This window comes from Bubalus kerabau, chromosome 1, assembly GCF_029407905.1.
Source record: "Bubalus kerabau isolate K-KA32 ecotype Philippines breed swamp buffalo chromosome 1, PCC_UOA_SB_1v2, whole genome shotgun sequence".
NCBI lineage: Eukaryota > Metazoa > Chordata > Mammalia > Artiodactyla > Bovidae > Bubalus > Bubalus kerabau.
In genome coordinates this window covers 73866550-73885907 of record NC_073624.1, presented here as the reverse complement: position 1 = coordinate 73885907, position 19358 = coordinate 73866550, and the positions used below count along the sequence as shown (strand labels likewise).

Genomic DNA, 19358 nt, shown 5'->3' with positions numbered 1-19358 from the left:
TATACAAAATAGGCTTTAATAAATATATGTTGAATGTGTACATGAGTGAACACATACATGAAGCTGCCCACAAATGTAATTGATGAGAGTGAGTTACACAAGGAAAGCAAGGATAGTGGACTGGAAAATAAATGGTAGAGTTTTCAAACTAAATGAAGTTGACTTGTAATACCTCCCAGCATATTATTTCCAGAATTTTATCATGTGCCAATAAATATTGTTACATTATATTTTTATTTGAGCAGAGAAATCTTAAAATATGACTTTTTTTCTGAGTGAAAAAGCCTCTGTGCTCTTTAACATCACAAGAAAATCCAGCCTGATTCAATCTTAGATGGACCTTCTTCCCCAAAAACACACCCTCTTACTCTTAAAAATAGCTGACTAGCGTATAACATCTGTTCCTTCCTTCCCTTCAAAAACCAAAAGAAAGCAAATCCAGTATTTTTAAATAACACTTTTCTCTACCATAAAATGTAATTTCTCCAAGTGTCCACTGCTGGGGAGAAGTAAACAGAGAAAATTCCTTACAGCTCTATATATCACCAGTATCACCAGTACCAGAATCAACTGTTGCAAAAGAACCTCCCTCAGAAGAAGTTGAGTTAGGAGGGAATTTAGTGCCTCTTTTTCTCTACCAAAAAGTAAATTTTATAAAGGATATTTACCAATTACTATTTGATTAGAACAGCCTGTAGAGGGCGTCCTTACATTAAGAGCTAGAGGGGTTAGAGCACTATTGAGGGAAAAAAATACTTTCAGCTAAAACTGCACCTTTCTGGAGTAAAGAAAATGTCTACTGTGTTGTGAAATTATTATCTTTGGGGAACAATTGGCATTACAATGCTAAAGTGCTTTAAGTATTGCTGAATGTATATGAATGCATTACATAAATGAATATTCACTGAAATAAAAAATAGTGAAATCTTTGAATAGATGTGAATTTCATTGTAAAGGTAGAACAGCTGTGAAGGTTTGGTTGCAAACAGACTTAATCATGATTTACTTGTCAGTGTGAGGTATAGTGGTTAAGAGAATAGGCTTTGAAATCAGAGTGACCGGGATTTGAACCCTGACTCTACCACTGACCAGGTAAGTAACCGTAGTTAGCACTGGGTAACCACAGTCAGCTAACTTACTGGACCTTTTTGAGCCTGGTTTCTCCATCAGTAATGTGGGAATAATAATATCACCTACCTATTTAAAAGTGTTGTGAGAAGCTCTTAAAGTACTTTTACAATTAAGAAGTTCAAATCCATTGGAGATTTCTTGTTAGGGAAATTAAAATGGAGGAAGTCTGTTTTGGCTTCAGAAGCAGGAGAGCAGGTTCTGACCTGCTTCTGACTGGCCTGGACACTGCCTGGATTCTGTGCCTATCTGCAAACACAAATCAGGCAGCACTGTAGATTAAAAAAAAGGAGGTGGGTCTGGAATTCTTGAGCTCCTGAGGGTCTGGCCAGCATCCCCACACCCCAACCCCAGATCTAACAAAATCCTATGACTCACAAGATAAAACAAACAGCATTGTAAAAGTTTAAAAAAGAACCAGGGCTGCACTTTTGTGTGCAAATTGATGATATGTTTGTAGCCCAGGATTGTAAGTGGGAGCCCTGGAAACTGTAATTTGAAGTCTCACCCATGGGGTGGACGCATTGCCCAGGATCTTTTCCCAAATGGGACTCCAGATTGCTATTAATGAGGGACTTCCTAGGGTTGTTCAAGCCTGGATGTTGGTTGGCGCAATTTGGTGATATATGTGCTTTTACTTTTCTTTATTCTTTTCAGTTCAGTTGCTCAGCCATGTCCAAATCTTTGCTACCCCATGGACTGCAGCACACCAGGCTTCCCTGTCCAGCACCAGCTCCTAGAGCTTGCTCAAACTCATGTCCATTGAGTCAGTGATACCATCCAACCATCTTATCCTGTCTTCCCCTTCTCCTGCCTTCAATTTTTCCCAGCCTCAGGGTCTTTTCCAATGAGTCAGTTCTTCGCATCAGGTGTCCAAAGTACTGGAGTTTCAACTTCAGCTTCAGTCCTTTCAGTGAATATTCAGGACTGATTTCCTTTAGGGTTGACTAGTTTGATCTCCTTGCGGTCCAAGGGACTCTCAAGAGTCTTCTCCAACACCACAGTTTAAAAGCATCAATTCTTCTGTGCTCAGCTTTCTTTATGGTCCAACTCTCACATCCATACATGACTGCTGGAAAAACCATAGCTTTCACTAGAAGGACCTTTGTCTTTTCTTTTAATGACTGTATAATTGAAATGAAGACAATTAATCCTCGATTAAATATTGAAATTGTTTATTGTGTGACCAGTGGTTTCTTTTGTTAACAAATTCTTCAAACCTAAAATGAAAGCAAAACTTTCATCAAAACACTTGTTCTTTTAGAAAATGAACAGTTGTACAACTGAAAATATTTCATAATTAGAAATGCATATGCTTTAGTAACTCATGACCCAATACTTAATGCATGCACCTGTTCCACTTCAGGTTTGTTCTCCCACCTTGTACCTGTGTGCTCAGTAATGTCCGACTCTTTGTGACCCCCTGGACTGTTGACCACCAGGCTCCTCTGTCCATGGGATTTCCCAGGCAAGAATACTGGAGTGGGTTGCCATTTCCGTCTCCAGAGGATCTTCCTGACCCAGGAATGGAACCCATGCCTCTCCTGCACTGACAGGCGGATTCTTTACCATTAAGCCACCAGGGAAGCCCCTCCTCACAAGGGATTGAGTCAAACAACACGCCAAACACCACAGGCTCAATCCTTGGGACATCTGTTGCAGCATTTGGATGCCAAAAAACAGAGAAGTAAACAACCTGATTCTGAGTCTGAAATCTAAGTTAAACAAAAGAAGAAAGCCCCTTTTGCTTCCGTTTTCATCACACACCCAAGGGATTTGGCAGGGGGCAAATTAAATCCCTACTGGGGTTTAATGGGTGTAGCTGGCCAGAGCCCATTGCCAGCCAACTACTCTTCCCTTATGCAAGGCCAGAGCCTTGGCTTGCTCTAAAGCGCCTGAGATTTCAGTACCAGCGCGGCGCGCCTCCAAATTTCTCGATATACCTGCAACTATGAAGATAGTCGGAGAAGGCAGTGGCACCCTACTCCAGTACTCCTGCCTGGAAAATACCATGGACAGAGGAGCCTGGTGGGCTACAGTCCATGGAATCGCTGAGGGTCGGACACGACTCAGTGACTTCACTTTCACTTTTCACTTTCATGCATTGGAGAAGGAAATGGCAACCCCACTCCAGTGTTCTTGCCTGGAGAATCCCAGGGACGGGGGAGCCCGGTGGGCTGCCGTCTATGGGGTCGCACAGAGTCGGACACGACTGAAGTGACTTAGCAGCAGCATGAAGATAGTCATGACTTTTTGAGCCCGACCCCAGCACGTTAGGCAAGCCTGTCATCCAGAGCTCAGGGTGCTGCCGGTGAGCAGGGAGAAGAGCCTCCCCAGCTGTAAAAAGCATTCTCCGCAGTGTCAGACAAGCGAGGAGTGAAAGCCCCACGCCCTGGTCAGCCCCAGCGCCAGCAACCAGGGCACTTCTGGACAGTGGACTCTCGGGTTTTAAATAGATGGGAATGCGCCAAGTGTTTGCAGAGTGAAGAATGACAGGGGCGGAATATGGGAGAAGTGGGACAGTGAGAAAAGTGGAGGAATATGAGCCTTCATTTAACGCCGGGGTACCAATGGAACTTATCATCATTATTATCGTCTGGGTTCAGTCAAGCCGTAATAAGTCAATTCACCGCATTTCCCTCCGTTCATGCCTCATCTGGCCAAAGGCAGCGCAAGTGACGTCCCAGGGGTCCTTTGGAGCGCCCTTTTCCGCGTTTGCTCCCAAGCGGCGCACGGCGGGTGGACTAGGTCTCCGGGGTTCCGCGCCGCCCCACCCCCGCGCGTCCCCCCCAGCGCCCCCCAGTGGCGTCGGGCACCGTCACTCATTGCTCGCATCGCACTTGCGCCTGCCCTTCCTGCTCTAACTCTCCCGCTATATTTAACCCTCTGACTGTTGTGTCTCCTTCGGCGGGCTGGCATCTCCTGCTTTGCCAGTCTTGAGCCTCCGCTCCCTCCTCTCCCACCTGCTCCCCCTTCCCTTGTCCCGCTTTCTCCAGTTCTTCTCCCTCCTCCTACTCCTCCTCCAGCACACCCAGGCTCACTCGTACCAGAGTCAAGAGGCTACACGCCCAGCCGTCTACGCGGGGAACTGCTCCGGCTGGGAGACAACTTAAGGGCGGCAGGTTGGGTAGGTGCGGGAGGAGTTTCAGCTGCGAGAACCACGATCCAGGAGGTCCGGAGTAGCATGGCCCGGAAAAGCGCCTTCCCTGCCGGCGCGCTCTGGCTCTGGAGCATCCTCCCGTACCTGCTGGTGTTGCGAGCGGAGGTCGGGCAGCAGCCGGAGGAAAGCCTGTACCTGTGGATCGACGCTCACCAGGCGAGAGTGCTCATAGGTAAGGTTTCGCGGGAGCTTCTACTTCTTCCCAAATGCCTGGGTCTTCACGCCCTGCCGCTCTTCTATTAAAGGAGAGATACATGCATTTAGAATGTTTTTAAAACTTAATTTCCAAGGAAGATTGTCCCCTTTTTAGTTAGTTGCGTGTTTGCTAAGCCCCTTCAGTCGTGTTGGACTCTATGCGATCCTATGGACTATCGCTTTTCCATCTAAAAGCGTTTAAGCTTTTCTCTCCATAAATCTAAGCTGTTCTAATGTTCTGATCATGCTGTTGTTGGTTTCTACAATCCAGCGTTTTTCAGTGGACCGAGCATTTGTTGGCACCAGTTTACTCCACAGTTCACTCCGTTTCACTGAAAGCATGTCTTTGCCATCATTCTTATCATCCACAGGAAGATTAATTGGTACTTGAAGGCAGGTGCTTTGTGAAAAGAAATGACCCATTACTAATTCTTCGGTGTTCTTTTGGCACTCAAGTTCTGATTTGGATTCTTCTAAGTTCAGCTAGTTTGATAGCTTTATTTCTTTGTGTGTGTGTTTTAAACCAGGACTTGAAGAAGATATCTTGATTGTTTCAGAGGGGAAAATGGCCCCCTTTACACATGATTTCAGAAGAGCACAGCAGAGAATGCCAGCTATTCCTGTCAATATCCATTCTATGAATTTCACCTGGCAAGCTGCAGGGCAGGTGAGTCCTGTTAACCAGAAAGGCTGGAGAAAATCACCCTTTAATATTTCCAGCACCTGATGGCAGATAGAAATAAGGCGATATAGCATGTAGTCAGCTACATTTTTCTTTTTTTACAATTTTCAAGAGTGATTTCTCATCTGATCTCCAAAGCAAATAAAGAGTTAACTCCCATTTATTTAAATATGTCACATAAATTGAAGATTCCCAAAAGAAAGAGCTAGGCAAAGTGCCTAAGATCACTATTTTGATAAGTCTCAGTGTCTTCAGACTGCTGGAAATATAATGACCTCAAATAGCAGCATGACTTTTTTCTGTGCTCATTGACTTTAAAATTTAACATAATACTTAAAAGTCTCTTTTCCCCATAGTATTGATATATACCAACCAACCACCTGTGACATTGTTTACACTTTAAAACAATTTTTAAAGTCTGTAAGTACTTTTGATATTGTGCCTTTGAAAAAATGACATATTGAGTGTTATTCACTAATGATAACACTATATATTTCTGGTACAAGTTCACAGACTCAAAGTGTCATAAAAGAATGTTTGTAAAATATTGGAAGCTATTGGTTTTTGAATACCTTCACATGAAAAAGAAAACTACACTGTATTTTTATGAAGAAGCATTCCTTTTATTTCTTAGCATATTAGCATCTTTTTTTGTGTTTCAGTATTAAATGACCTGTATTTTGGAAAAGAAAGGGAAGATAAAATGTAAGCTTAGTTTCTTTTGTTCAATTGGAGAATTTACTCTAGAGGACAAATGGTAAGTTAATAAATTCTTCTGCTCGTTAGTGGGTAAAATGTGTCTACTTATGAAAATCATTGTAATTAAAATCACATTTTAGGTCTTTTTACTCTAAAGCTGCTTAAATGGCTATTTTCATAAAGAATGTGATCCAGAAAACACTTTATAAAAAGTAGTTACTTTGAATTGAGACACCACTTTGGTTCTCTCTAATTACCTGCTGTAGTATAGGCATGATTATTTAAGCTGCCTTTTCCACAGGTCTGTTCTCTCGTTTTTCCTTTCAACTCTAGATCCTTCAACACTTCCATTGTCATACAGGAATAGATGTTTTGGGTCCACCAGAGTTCCTAACAGGAGGGTCATCTATTCTAATACCCCCATTTTGCAGATAAGCTCACTGAAGCTCCTACTGCTCTCTGAGGAGGGTATTCCTTCCTTCCCCCGCTACAGTTTCCTCTTCATAGATACTTTATGGACAGCTAATCTTGAATTATTGTGAAACCCAGTGATAAATCAATGAATGGTCTTATTGCCACCTTTTATTTTTCACCTGAATCTATTGTGTTTGACCACTTGTCAGCTGGGATCAATATTGATTCTGTGATTTTAAAAAGGAACATTTTCTTTATTTATACTTCTATAGATTTGTAAGAACCATTAGGGACTTCCCTTGTGTGTGAGTGGTAAGAAACCTACCTGTCAACGTGGGATACAAGGGTTTGATCCCTGGGCTGGGAAGACCCCCTGGAGGAGAAAATGGTAACCCATTCAAGTATCCTTGCCTAGGAAATCCCATGAACAGAGGAGTCTGGCAGGCTACAGTCTATGGGGGTCAAAAAAAGAGTCGGACACAACTTAGTGACCAAACAACAGCAAAGAACCGTTAGTTTGACTTGCACCCCTCCCTAGCTGACAGTGTTTAGTAACTTCAGGCAAAGTAGAAAATATTAGTAGCTCTGGTTAGTTGATTTGATTGGTTTATCAATCTATTTATTTTTCCTATGAGTTTGTCTTCTGAAGAATGGAACTTGAAGCAAAGGCTTAAATTCCATGCTTTCTCCCCTTTGCAAACGTTGACATATTGTTGAGTACAAAATGGATTGCATATCCAAGAATCTGAGGAATATTTCTTGTAGAGGATTAGAGAGGGTGGTGGAACTGGCATGTAGATGAAGCTTCGAGAGTCTTTTTCTCTCTGGTTTAGGTATTGATTCCTCTTGTGGATTATGCTGGCCAATGTTAGCACCTCAGTTCAGTTTGCTCCAGATAGGTTACCACAGGTAACTGTGTGAAATCTGGTATGTTTCCTTTTTGGAGGAGTGGGGGATACTGAGAAAGGGGAAAGAATCTACATGATGCCAAACAGCAAGATGTTTTAAAATATTATTTAGATGTGACTAATGCCAATAAAGTTCTGTGATTCCAGCACCATAGTTTTTGAAATGCATGGAAATTTTGAATATGGAAAAAATATGACTTCAATACCAAAAAATACTTTAAGACTTTAGAAAGGCAACTTTGGCTAAATCCAAACCACATCAAAACATCTACATGGAAAAATGAAGAGTTCCTTCCACTATCTAGTTATTTCATTCAAAATGTCAAACATTTAGGGATTTCAGCACAAGCAAGACACATAGCTTATTAATGAAAATTTAATCTTAAATATTAAATGTTTCGGTAACCATGGAAAATTAAAAATTTTAGGATTGAAGATCCAGTAGGTGTTATCTACTTCCAATAAAGTATTTGTTCACTAACCCATGCTATTCTTGGGGCCATTTAAAATGACTTTCATGTTTGACTCCAAACAAATGCAAATAAAAATTACAGTGAGATTCATATTCTCACGCTATGTTGGTCAAGTTTTTAAAAGTATTTTTAGTTTGTGGAGGATTATCCTTACTGACTTGTTTCTGATGCATGTTAGCCTTTCTGTAGGGCAATTTGACTCTGATGGCAAAAGAATTGACATGGATCATTTGACTAGGATATTTTACTCCCAGAGATTCATCCTGAGAAAATAATCATGGATACGAATAAAGTTTTTGGTGCCAGCCTGTTCGTGGTCATGCTATTAATAAAAGGAAAAAAATGGGCAACCTAGAAGTCTCTGATAATGGCAAGAAGCATTAATAAATATATCTAGACATCTACTCAATGCCATGGAAAGATGTTCATGACAAATTATGCAATAGCCTATAATAGTATATTCTGTTTAGTTTCATTACAGAATATATGGACAGTTATAGGAAAACATGTCTGATAAATGTCTAATCCTCCAAGGTGTTAACGTTAGTTATGTCTACCTTTTGGTTTTGGTTTTCTATGTTTTGGTTTATCTATGTTTTGGTTTTTCCACAGTGAATGTGTTTTGATTTGTAATTTTAAAAATTATTTTACATTAAATGTATGTAAAAAGTTATACTTCAGAATCTAAAACTGGATGATGTACTGTATTATAAATAGTTTACTTATATTTTTATCCAGTTTCATTTTTGCACTGCAGATCACTCAACAAAATGGTAAAATGGCTGATCTTAACCTGTGGATCCCAAAGAATTTGCTTATGTATAGTCCTCACTGACTATTTTTTTGTGAAATCTTCAAAAGTCTGCTTTGCTAAACTTTCCTGCCTGAAATCAGATTCCTTGACCTCTTCCTCTCTCTTAAAAATTCTGTCTCTACTTGATTGCCCATTTAAAATATTCATTCATTTTCTGACATGCACCTTCTCAAGGCTTTTAGATTAGAGAATTTCTACTAAAGAGGCTTAAGCTTAAAAGATTGGGATAATTAAAGGGAAAATAGTCTTTATTACTGTATATAACTTTTAATAGTTGATATTTTTCAATGAGGCATTCTTTATTCTAATTTTTCCCTAAATTTGAGACAAGTAGAGGCCAAGAGCAACTACTTTGGTTTTCTACACTACACGCTAATTAAACATTTTATTTGGAAAATAACCCTTTCTAAACCAAAAGGCTTTCAAATAAAACTTTTATGAGAAGTTTTGTTAGACAAATCTGAATTCTAATACTGAGACACCACTCTTGATTTCCATATGAAGAAATTTGGTGTCAGGCCAAATATTTTATTTCTAGAAATTGTATAAATAGATCTTTGTTTATAAAGATTATATAGACTTGATCTTAATCACTTTACTATATTCTGTCACTTGCATAAAGATACTAAGGTACTACGACTCTGGTCCCTAGTTAATAGGGCACCCCTTTTTCTGCTAGCTTCTGGTAGCAGTGATGATGAATTTATGCTGAGCCATCTATGCTAGTTTTCTTATCTTCTTACGACCAAATGCCTGCACTTCATAATGTTTGGCAAGGGTTGGAATGAAATTGGTGTCTATGGAAGAGAAATCTTCTGGATGAAGATAATGGGCCAATATTAACTTTTAAGTCCATCACCTGAATTATTAAGGAAGCTCTGATGATCTGTACCAACAGGTCCAGATCTTAGAGTAAGCTTTTTGTCATGTATCGTTGTTGTTTAGTTGCTGAGTCGTGTCCGACTCTTAAAACCCCATGGGCTATCCATGGGATTTCCCAGGCAAGAACACAGGAGTTGGTTGCCATTTCCTTCTCCAGGGGATCTTCCCAACCCAGGAATTGAACCGGAGGTTCCTGCCACTTCTCCTACATTGCAAGCGGGCTCTTTACCACTGAGTCACCAGGAAAGCCCGGTATAGTAGTCATGTATAGTGGTCATAATTCTTGAAACCTCTAGAAGTCACTAATATATATATATATATATTCATTTTTCTCAGTTTTAGGATGTTTAAAAACAAAAGTTTAGAACATTGCTGTGGATACAGGAAAGGAAGAACATTTTACCTGCTACCCTGGGGAAATGGGTGGACATGTGTATGGTGTGGAAAATTTACTTTATTGGATTAAACTGCAGGAACATGCTTCTTTGTTCAATGTGTGATCATTGAAAATAGAAAATATTAGATATGCTGAAGATACAGTGTATAAAGTGAAATATCTTCCAAAATGTAAGGTTAAATATAAATGTGTTCATAACTTTTATTAGCTCTCTACAATTAAAAAAACTTCTTGAATTACTGAAAACTGCCAGAATAACAATAATACAAAGCCAAATATAAGCAAAGACTGAGACTTTTGCCTAGATTGTTGTGTCTTTGTAAATGATTCCAGTTAGCACCCAAATTTAGCCTTTTTTGGTTGTTTTTAAGTGAAGCATTGTTGTTTTATTATAGAATGTTGTGTTATTTTATATGTACAGCAAGGTGGTTCAGTTATACATATATATATTATTTTTTAGATGGTTCAGTTATACATGTATATATATTTTTTGAAGATTCTTTTCTATTATAGATTACAAACTATTGAATATAGTTCCCTGTGCTATACAGTAGGTCCTTGTTTTTTATTTTATATATAATAGTGTGTAACATAATGCATGTGCGTGCATAATGTGTATCTTTGTGATCTCATGGACTATAGCCCACCAGGCTCCTCTGTCCATGGGATTTTCCAGGCAAGAATACTGGAGCGGGTTGCCATTTCCTTCTCCAGGAGATTTTCCTGACATAGAGATCAAACCTGTGTCTCCTTTATTGGCAAGCAGATTCTTTACCACTGTGCCACCTGGAAAGCCTATATATGTGTATTTGTATCCAAATTCAGATTTAAAATGAAGAAAGTACCATTGAGAGGGGGGGGAGTCAGAAACAGACCATTTTCCTGACAACTGACTCACATTTTTGCTAGGTTTTTTTTTTTTTTTTTAAATAGGATCACTCTACTGACAGGTATCTATAAGATCAACTGGATCATCCCCTAGAGAGCTTGTTTTGCAATATGGTGGTTGATATGATGTAACACTGGGCCCCTTAATTTGGTTGCAATTCCAAGTCTCAAATTTCCCCTTGGACTGGTTGAGTTAAGAAGACCTGTATTAAAATGGTGTTTTCCTTCCTTTCTCCCCTTGACAAAAATCAAAGAAAAACAATAGAGAGTGAATTTTCATTTAAATACTTCCTCTTGCTCTTCAAAGCAACTGCCAAATGCCCTTAAACACCTCTTCCCAACTCTGAAGTTATGGTAGTGCTTATTGTCATTAGTTAAATCCTTCAATGTGTACCGTCCACATTTTTTTCCTGATGGAGTTATGATTGCGTTGGTAGTTATAACCCAAGTAGTTGCATCCCTTTGCACCCTTGGAGTTTGCAGTGGTTTTATGTCACCAAATGAAAGAAATTCCTCGATTTTTGACCCCTGTTTCATGGTTTCCAAGTGAGAATGTGGAAACGTTTACATACTGTGGGCATGATTTCTTCTTTTAAAAAAGAAGGTACTCATATCAAAAGCACAACTTTAAACCTTTAGTGTTTAGATTCTGCTACGTTGTGGTATTTTGCATTGTGGTGTTGTGGACGTGCCACCAGGGATCAAAGAGTAATTCTGCAGAGGGCCCATTTCATTTAGCAAGCAGGCATGTGCCAGCCATCTGTTGTATCCACTGATAGAAAACAGCAGTAAGTTTCTCAAACTTTTGCCAGGGGAAAAAAAAAAGAGAGACTTTATAGCTTAGAGGAGATGAGTTGCAAGGTACCTTGTAAGCCTCATCTGGTTCTAGAGCGATTTATATGGCATAAACGTAAACCCTGCTGGGTCTTCCTCACACGGTGGTGTCAACATACATAAACAAACCCTTTGCTGTTATCCTCTATGTTTATTCCTGACTTTTAAATGTTTGCACCAATAGAAATCTTTTAAATTGTTGTGGTGAGGTGGAAAGAAATGATGTTTGATAAATCATTTTTTTTTTAAATCAAGACTTTATTGAATGTATGTTACACAGCATTCTTTAACATTTAGGTCTCAGCATAGTTGTTTTGGATTAAACTCATTTAACTTAAATGTCCCTGATGAGTAGGATGAGTGTTGTAAGGAAAGAATTTGAGGATTGAAGAGTGTACAGGAAGGGAGATACTTCCATAGCCCAAGAGTGGACTTTCGTCTAACACTCTGAAATGAATTGTCTCCAAGGAAACACTTGCTGTCAAAGCAAGAGACTACTGGGAAGGGGTGCCTGGGTGGAGAGCAGTAGGGTAAGGGAACCCAGGAGGACTGCTGTGCCATGTGGCTTGCTGTCTTGGGTTTTATGGTGATGGGATTAGTTTCTGGGTTTTCTCTAGCCAGTCATTCTGACTGAGGGTTCTTTCTCATGCCCCATGCATTGCTCAGCCAAGAGGGATTCCAGCAAGGAGGGTTCTGGGAAGTTGGTAGGACATGTGGCGTCTCATTTTGACCTTTCCCAAATTCTTCCGGTTGGTGGTGGCTTGTTAGTTCCGTGTTCCTTACCAGACCTCCTGTTGTAAGATGACTCATGCAGATAGTTACTATGGTGCCTAACCGGGGTGGATAAGTTTCAGTCAGTGTTTCCCCTAACAAGAATGTAGTGAAAATGCTCTTCATCTTTCAGCCACATCTCTGGATGAAGTATTATCAGATCAGGGCTTCTTTTGCTGCAGTTTTTTAGCCAGCTTTCTCCATTTGCCAGCCTGGGATGAACTTGGTTACATTCCCCTGAACACTTCGTGGGTGAGGAGTTGTTCTCCCATGCAGTGTTTCTCTCTGCCGCTGGCATTCAGTCAGTCAACAGATACAGACACTCAGTCAGTCACTGGAGCATACAAAGAGGAGTAAACATGGTCCCTGCCCTCAGGGAGCTCATAGTCTAGGAAACAAATATCCATCACACCCAGGCAAATGAGGTTAGAAAGTCTAGGGCTGGCTGAGAGCACAAAGAAGGCCACCCCTTTCCCTGTCTGGAGGAGGAAGGGAGCCAGGAGCTGAGCAGGTGACTTCCGAATTAATTCCTGCAGGATAAGTAAGCTTTCACCAGACCAGCAAGAGAAGAAAGTGCTTTTCAAGTGAAGAGCTCAGTCTGTTCAAGGGCGTGGAGGTCTTAAAGGGGAAGGCATCTTTTAGGTGATCACGGTGGACCTTGTATCTTATCTGAGAGATTATGGAAATTCAGTAAAGGAGATGTCAAGGTCAAACAATGGACAAGGGTTTTGGGGGAGAAGAAGGTAGAAACAATTTAAGGAGGTTTCTCTCTTTTCTACCATGAACAGAATGGACTCAAACATTTTGCAGCTTTGTCCCAGGGACATATTAAGGAAATCTGGTTTCTCTGTTAAGTAGACAGTGGCTTTTCTTTTTTAAAATTTATTTGAGTACAGTTGATTTACAGTGTTGTATTAATTTCTGCTGTACAGCAAAGTGACTCAGATATACATATACATAGATATACACACATTCTTTTTCATTTTCTTTTCCTTTATGGTTTATCACAGATATGAAATATAGTTCCCTGTGCTATATAGTAGGGCCTCGTTGTTTATCGTTTCTATATGTAATAGTTTGCATTTGCGAATCCCAAACTCCTAAAACATCCCTTCCCCAAACCCTCTCCCCCTTGGCAACCACAAGCCTGTGGTTTCATGTTTGCAACCTCTGTGTCTGCATGTTTCATAGATAAATTAATTTGTGTCATATTTTAGATTATATGACAATGGCTTTTCTACAACTATAATTTAGCTCTTGTTTTTCTTACTAAACTTTTGAAAGTTTGTGATGATTAGTCTCAGCTCCAGGTTAAATTTTTTTAGGTGATTAGAGCATAGAACTATTAAAGAAAATCACTTTATATTAAAAAAAATCACTTTATGTGAGTGCATAGGAAAACAATTTGCTGATGGAATCTAGAGCTTTGCACTTACTGTAGAAGGATGCTTAAGTAAAGAAAATAATGTTCAAAGAGGAATTGACTTAGCATTCTCAACTCTTATATTACATTTCTAATTATTAAGAAAAACTTTCCAAGTATCAAGAAAAAGTATGATAAAGATAATAGGAATTATACTTAGCAGGTGATCTTGCAGTTGAAATAATGAGAAGTTGAACAGTGTAAATGGATGAATTCAAACTATGCCTGCTTCTTCAAGTATTCGATTTCCTTTCAAAACCTACGAGTTAAAACTCTAGGATCAAGGAACAAATGTCTCTGCCTCTGAGAGATACATTTTATCTTCTTTTTAGATTTTATGGATGAATCTGATGAAAGACACTTGGAAAATATCAGGCATTTTTGAAACCTATTCACCTGAACAAACCTCCCAGGCAGCAGTGTATTGTGGGCCTGGGACAAAGGGACGTGTTTAGGGAGTGAATTCTTAGCTGACAGTGAGATAAAGGATATGAACCTAGTCCCTGCTTAGCTGCTCTTGGCCAGAACTCAGATCATGCCTTGGGTACAGAACATAATCAAGAACCCAGTCCCATATAGCCGGTTCATGTTGATGTATGGCAGAAACCAACACAATATTGTAAAGCAGTTATCCTTCAATTAAAAATAAGTGTTTCTAAAAAAAAAAAAAAAAACACCAGAATAAAACAACGTAGACAAAAAAACAAAAGAACCCAGTCCCTGCCCTTGAGAAAATTAGAAGCCAATTGGAGAGGCAGCTATATGGAGACAGATCATTTTAAGAATTCCTGGTAAGTAGTGTTGTAGAAGCCAGAGAAGGCAATGGCAACCCACTCCAGTACTCTTGCCTGGAAAATCCCATGGACGAAGGAGCCTGGAAGGCTGCAGTCCATGGGGTCACTAAGGGTTGGACATGACTGAGCAACTTCACTTTCACTTTTCATTTTCATGCATTGGAGAAGGAAATGGCAACCCACTCCAGTGTTCTTGCCTGGAGGATCCCAGGGACGGGGGAGCCTGGTGGGCTGCCGTCTATGGGGTCGCACAGAGTCGGACACGACTGAAGTGACGTAGCAGCAGCAGCAGTGTTGTAGAAGTACTGAAGCATTCCCAGGTTAGAATGAGAGCACACAGGAGAAAGAACTCTGGCCCTGAGTCTGAACTGGACAAGCACAAACGTGGAAGAGGGGATGATTTTCAGGGAAAGGAGACAACGTAAAGCGAGGCATAGAGACCAGGCATACATTATCTGGGGAACTAGTACTTTGGTGTGGCTGGAGTGTATGTGCAAGGTAGGCAGTGGAGAGGAAGGCAGGGGCTAGGTCTCCACAACTTCATCCTTTGTCAAGGCACCTGAAACTTACTCTATAGGTAAAGTTGAGTCAATCCATGAAAAAGTATGAAACAGAATACAATAGGATCTGCCTGCAATGCAGGAGACATGGGTTAGATTCCTGGGTTGGGAAGATACCCTGGAGAAGGAAATGGCAACCCACTCCTGTATTCTTGCCTGGAGAATCCCATGTACAGAGGAGCCTGGCAGGCTTCAGTCCATGGGGTTGCAAGGGTCAGCCATGACTTAGTGACTAACCCACTGGAGTAAGACAGAGGCAGAGTTAGAATTTAGATCATCCTGTCAGCAGAATGGGGGATGCCTCTGAGCTGGGTGTTTCTATATAGCATTATGGAAAACCCAAACAAACTTTTTGGCCAAACCACTGTTCATTTTTAATTATTTGACTCTCCCCATAAGTGTTCATGACAGCAAGGACTTTGACCTATTTGCCATACAATTCTAGGTCCTGGAACAACTCCTAACACACAATGCTGCTGCTGCTAAGTCACGTCAGTCGTGTCCAACTCGGTGCAACCCCACAGATGGCAGCCCACCAGGCTCCTGTCCTTGGGATTCTCCAGGCAACAATACTGGAGTGGGTTGCCGTTTCCTTCTCCAGTGAATGAAAGTGAAAAGTGAAAGTGAAGTCGCTCAGTCATGTCCGACTCTTTACGACCCCATGGACTGTAGCCTACCAGGCTCCTCCATCCATGGGATTTTTCAGGCAAGAGTACTGGAGTGGGTTGCCATTGCCTTCTCCGGACACACAATATGCAATCAATAATGAACTGTTGAATGAATACATTATTGTTCCCATTTGAGAGAGAAAACAACTGAGAAGAGCAAAGGAAGAACAAGTGAAAGGTGACAGAGCTGGGATTTAAACCTCGACAGGTGGGATCTAGAGTCCTTGCACTCCAGTGTGTAATTGCTCAGTCATATCCGACTCTCTCCAGCCCCATGGACTGTAGCCCACCAGGCTCCTCTCTGTCCATGGGATTCTCCAGGCAAGAATACTGGAGTAGGTTGCCATTTCCTTCTCTAGGGGATCTTCCCAACCCAGGGATCAAACCCATGTCTCTTCTATCTACTGCATTGGCAGATGAGTTCTTTACCCCTGAGCCACCTGGGAAGACCTGTCCTTACTCTGATTCATGCTAAATAGGTATATGAACACAGAGCGAGCTCTGGGAACACAGAGGAGGAAGCAGCTAGCTTTGGCTGAGGAAGTAGGGGAAGGCTTCACTAGAGAAGATCTAATAATCAAAGTGGGGCTTGAAGAATGTGCATGAGGGGTTAAGTCCTCTGAGATGGGATCAAGGCACAGGACGGAAGATATCACAGGCAGAGGCAAAAAAAGTTGTGAAAATGCATTGTGGGCAAGGCTAATGGTACCTGAGACTGAGGCTAGATGAGTGGAAGGGAGAATATTGGGGGTTCTGGAAGAGGGGAGATGAAGAAATGATGCTGGACACTTGGTAAGGGTCAGATGGAGAAACACTAGAACCTGCAGAAAGGTCACTTGACCAGTTCTTATATCTGTACGAAAAGCTGTGGGGTTACCTCTAAACGCCTTCCAAATTCTGAACTATTAGTATTCTATACCTTAATATTAAAATATCTTTAATCATTTAATATTAATGATAGCATCTTTATATAAACTGAAATGTCTCTATATTTTTTAAATCAAAGCAGAAAAATTCTTCCTCCAGAATTGTCTCATTGTCAATGTTAAAAAGATTCACCTCAGAATCTTTTCTTTTTTATCCTATGTTAATAGTAACAGACAATACTTAATAAGTCATACTCAGGACGGGGTGCTTTTTCTGAGCACTTTACAGATACTATCTCATCAGATCCTCACAACAATCCTAGGGTAGGTACTATTTTTATGTCCACTATGTATATGAGGAAACTAGGGCATAAGAAAGTCAAATTCCTTGCCCAAGACTACACAACTAAGAACACTTATGTACACATTTATATATTTAAGATATCTTTGATAATTTTTGGAATATCTCCTCATGCCAAAAAATAGCCATTCAAACAATACTTATCAATGTTTTACATGGCCTAGGTTCTGAGAATACAAATTTTGATTGATCTACCTGCCTTCTAGGAATTCATCAGCTGGTGGTAAAGACTGGCATCAGAAAGGCCATTATGTCTTGGGGCAATCCAAGTGCTGGGTGCTAAAGAACTTCCACACATAGAGCGTTTTAGAAGGAAATGAGTTTATTAAGGACGAAGAGCAGAGATAAAGGGGTATTATGGGCACAGCGGGTGACCTCACAGGCAGGGAGAGTCAACAGTTTTCGTGGATTAATAACCAATTTTTATAGCCTCAAGACAAAGAAAATCCCTGCTGGAAGGTTAGTGTTAGGTGATTGGTTAGAGTGCCCTAAGGTGTTTACTGGAGTGGGCATCTTTGCCTAATTTGGAGTCGGGAAGCTTATTAGTGATGACCACTGGCTTTTGGCCACGGTTACAAAGGGGCTCAATTAGCTTCAAAAATGTCTTTGGTTCTGGGCTCCACTTCTGTGGCATTGGTACAAGACCTCTCACCTGTTGCCTGGGGGCAGGACTCAACATTCTGGGACTGCCCTGGGGGTCCAGTGGCTAAGACTCCAGGCTCCCAAGGCAGGGGGCTTGGGTTTGAGCCCTGGTCAGGGAACTAGATCCCCATGTGCCACAACTAACCGTTTTCATCCCACAACTAAAAGATCCCACATGCTGTAGCTAAGACCTGGTGCAGCCAAATAAATAAATATTTTTTTAAAAAATAAAAAAAGCAATCGTAATCATTGTGGTAAGTTCTTGGGCTACCACGTTCAGTTGGACGAGGTTTGTCACTGCTTGAGGGAATCTGACCAAAGCATCAAGTTCAACCCGACTAAGCTGAAATCCAGCCCATATTTCACTTGTCAAGTCTTACAGAGCTGACACAGAGCTGCCTCTGCCCAGAGGGGACACTTCTACCTAATTGGCACAGAGCCTTCCTATGGGCTAGCTGTTGCCCATATTAAATGCCCTAAGGAAAGTGCTATGGGAATATAAAACCAGAGGATCTTGCCATTGATCAGGTAAATTTGTAGTTGTTATCTTCTGGGGTAAACAGCACAGTGGAGGTACCATCTAAACTGGGTCACAAACTGTTCAGTGGGCAGACGGTGACCAAGGCAGGTGGGGTTAGGATGGGCATTCTAGGTCTACTGAATGACCTGTGGGAAGGCACACAGGATTGAGAATCAGCGGAGCGGCTGGAGAAAGACAATTTGTCCAGAATTGTTAGGGTTTAGGGAACAAAATATCTCAAAAAGTAAGTGTGAGAAGATTATGATGACTACTGTATGCCACTGTTGGCTTGTCTTATAAAAAGTGGCAAGCCATTGAAAGTTTAAAAGTAGATGATGATGTATCTGTATGGAGGATAGTTTTGGTGGCAGATGAAGGGTAGATGAGGTAGCTGACTGAGGGCAGGAGCAAATTAGGAAGTTATTTAAGATGCCACAAGAGGTGGCAAGGATGTGAACCAAAGCAGGTAATTGGGAGAAGGAGGGAGGAAATAGGAAGATACCACTGATGGGTCTCTTTCAGTATAATTGGCAGAACTTATTGAATGTAAGTATTCTGGAAATGGGGGAATAGAGGGTGACTTACATGGTTGGGAAGATAGTTAAGTCTTAACTGGTAAACTAATTACAGAACAGTTTGAGGCACAACGATAGTAGGCCTCATTTGGAAATTGCTGAAGATGAAATTTCTGCTGAACATCTCAGATGGCAAAGTCTGAGATTTGAAAACTAGAGTCTGCATTTGAAAACGAGAGTCTAGAGCTAAGACATGATGTATAGAATAGAAATACTGATTTTGGACACTTTGGGTCCTTCTTGTCTTCCTCTCTTCCTTCCTTCTTTTGACCTCAACTCAATAAATACTTATTGAGGGACTACCTAATGACAAAGCATGTATTGAATGCTAAAAAAATGAAATGTAAATTGTATATGATGCTTGCTTTCAGTTCAGTTCAGTCACTCAGTTGTGTCCAACTCTTTGCAACCCCATGAATCACAGCACACCAGGCCTCCCTGTCCATCACCAACTCCCGGGGTTCACTCAGACTCACGTCCATCGAGTTGGTGATGCCATCCAGCCATCTCATTCTCTGTCGTCCCCTTCTCCTGCTCCCAATCCCTCCCAGCATCAGAGTCTTTTCCAATAAGTCAACTCTTCGCATGAGGTGGCCAAAGTATTGGAGTTTCAGCTTTAGCATCAGTCCTTCCAGAGAGCACCCAGGACTGATCTCCTTTAGGATGGACTGGTTGGATCTCCTTGCAGTCCAAGGGACGCTCAA

General features: G+C 41.0%; 1 protein-coding gene and 1 long non-coding RNA gene across 2 annotated transcripts in view; one reads left to right on the top strand and one right to left on the bottom strand.

Moving 5' to 3' along the window:
• Window positions 1-1789: 1789 nt before the first annotated feature.
• On the bottom strand, window positions 1790-4311 carry LOC129650981 (uncharacterized). The gene is made up of 2 exons (XR_008713983.1): window positions 4176-4311; window positions 1790-2348 (listed from the first exon to the last, which is right to left on the bottom strand). It is a non-coding gene; the product is annotated as an uncharacterized LOC129650981 (long non-coding RNA).
• WIF1 (WNT inhibitory factor 1) overlaps window positions 4100-19358 on the top strand; it is a 96128-nt gene continuing 80869 nt past the window's right edge. The window contains exons 1-2 of the mRNA XM_055579727.1: window positions 4100-4460; window positions 5011-5150. Coding sequence (XP_055435702.1) covers window positions 4313-4460; window positions 5011-5150 — 288 coding nt within the window. The 5' untranslated portion in view covers window positions 4100-4312. The remainder of the gene's footprint in view (window positions 4461-5010; window positions 5151-19358) is intronic.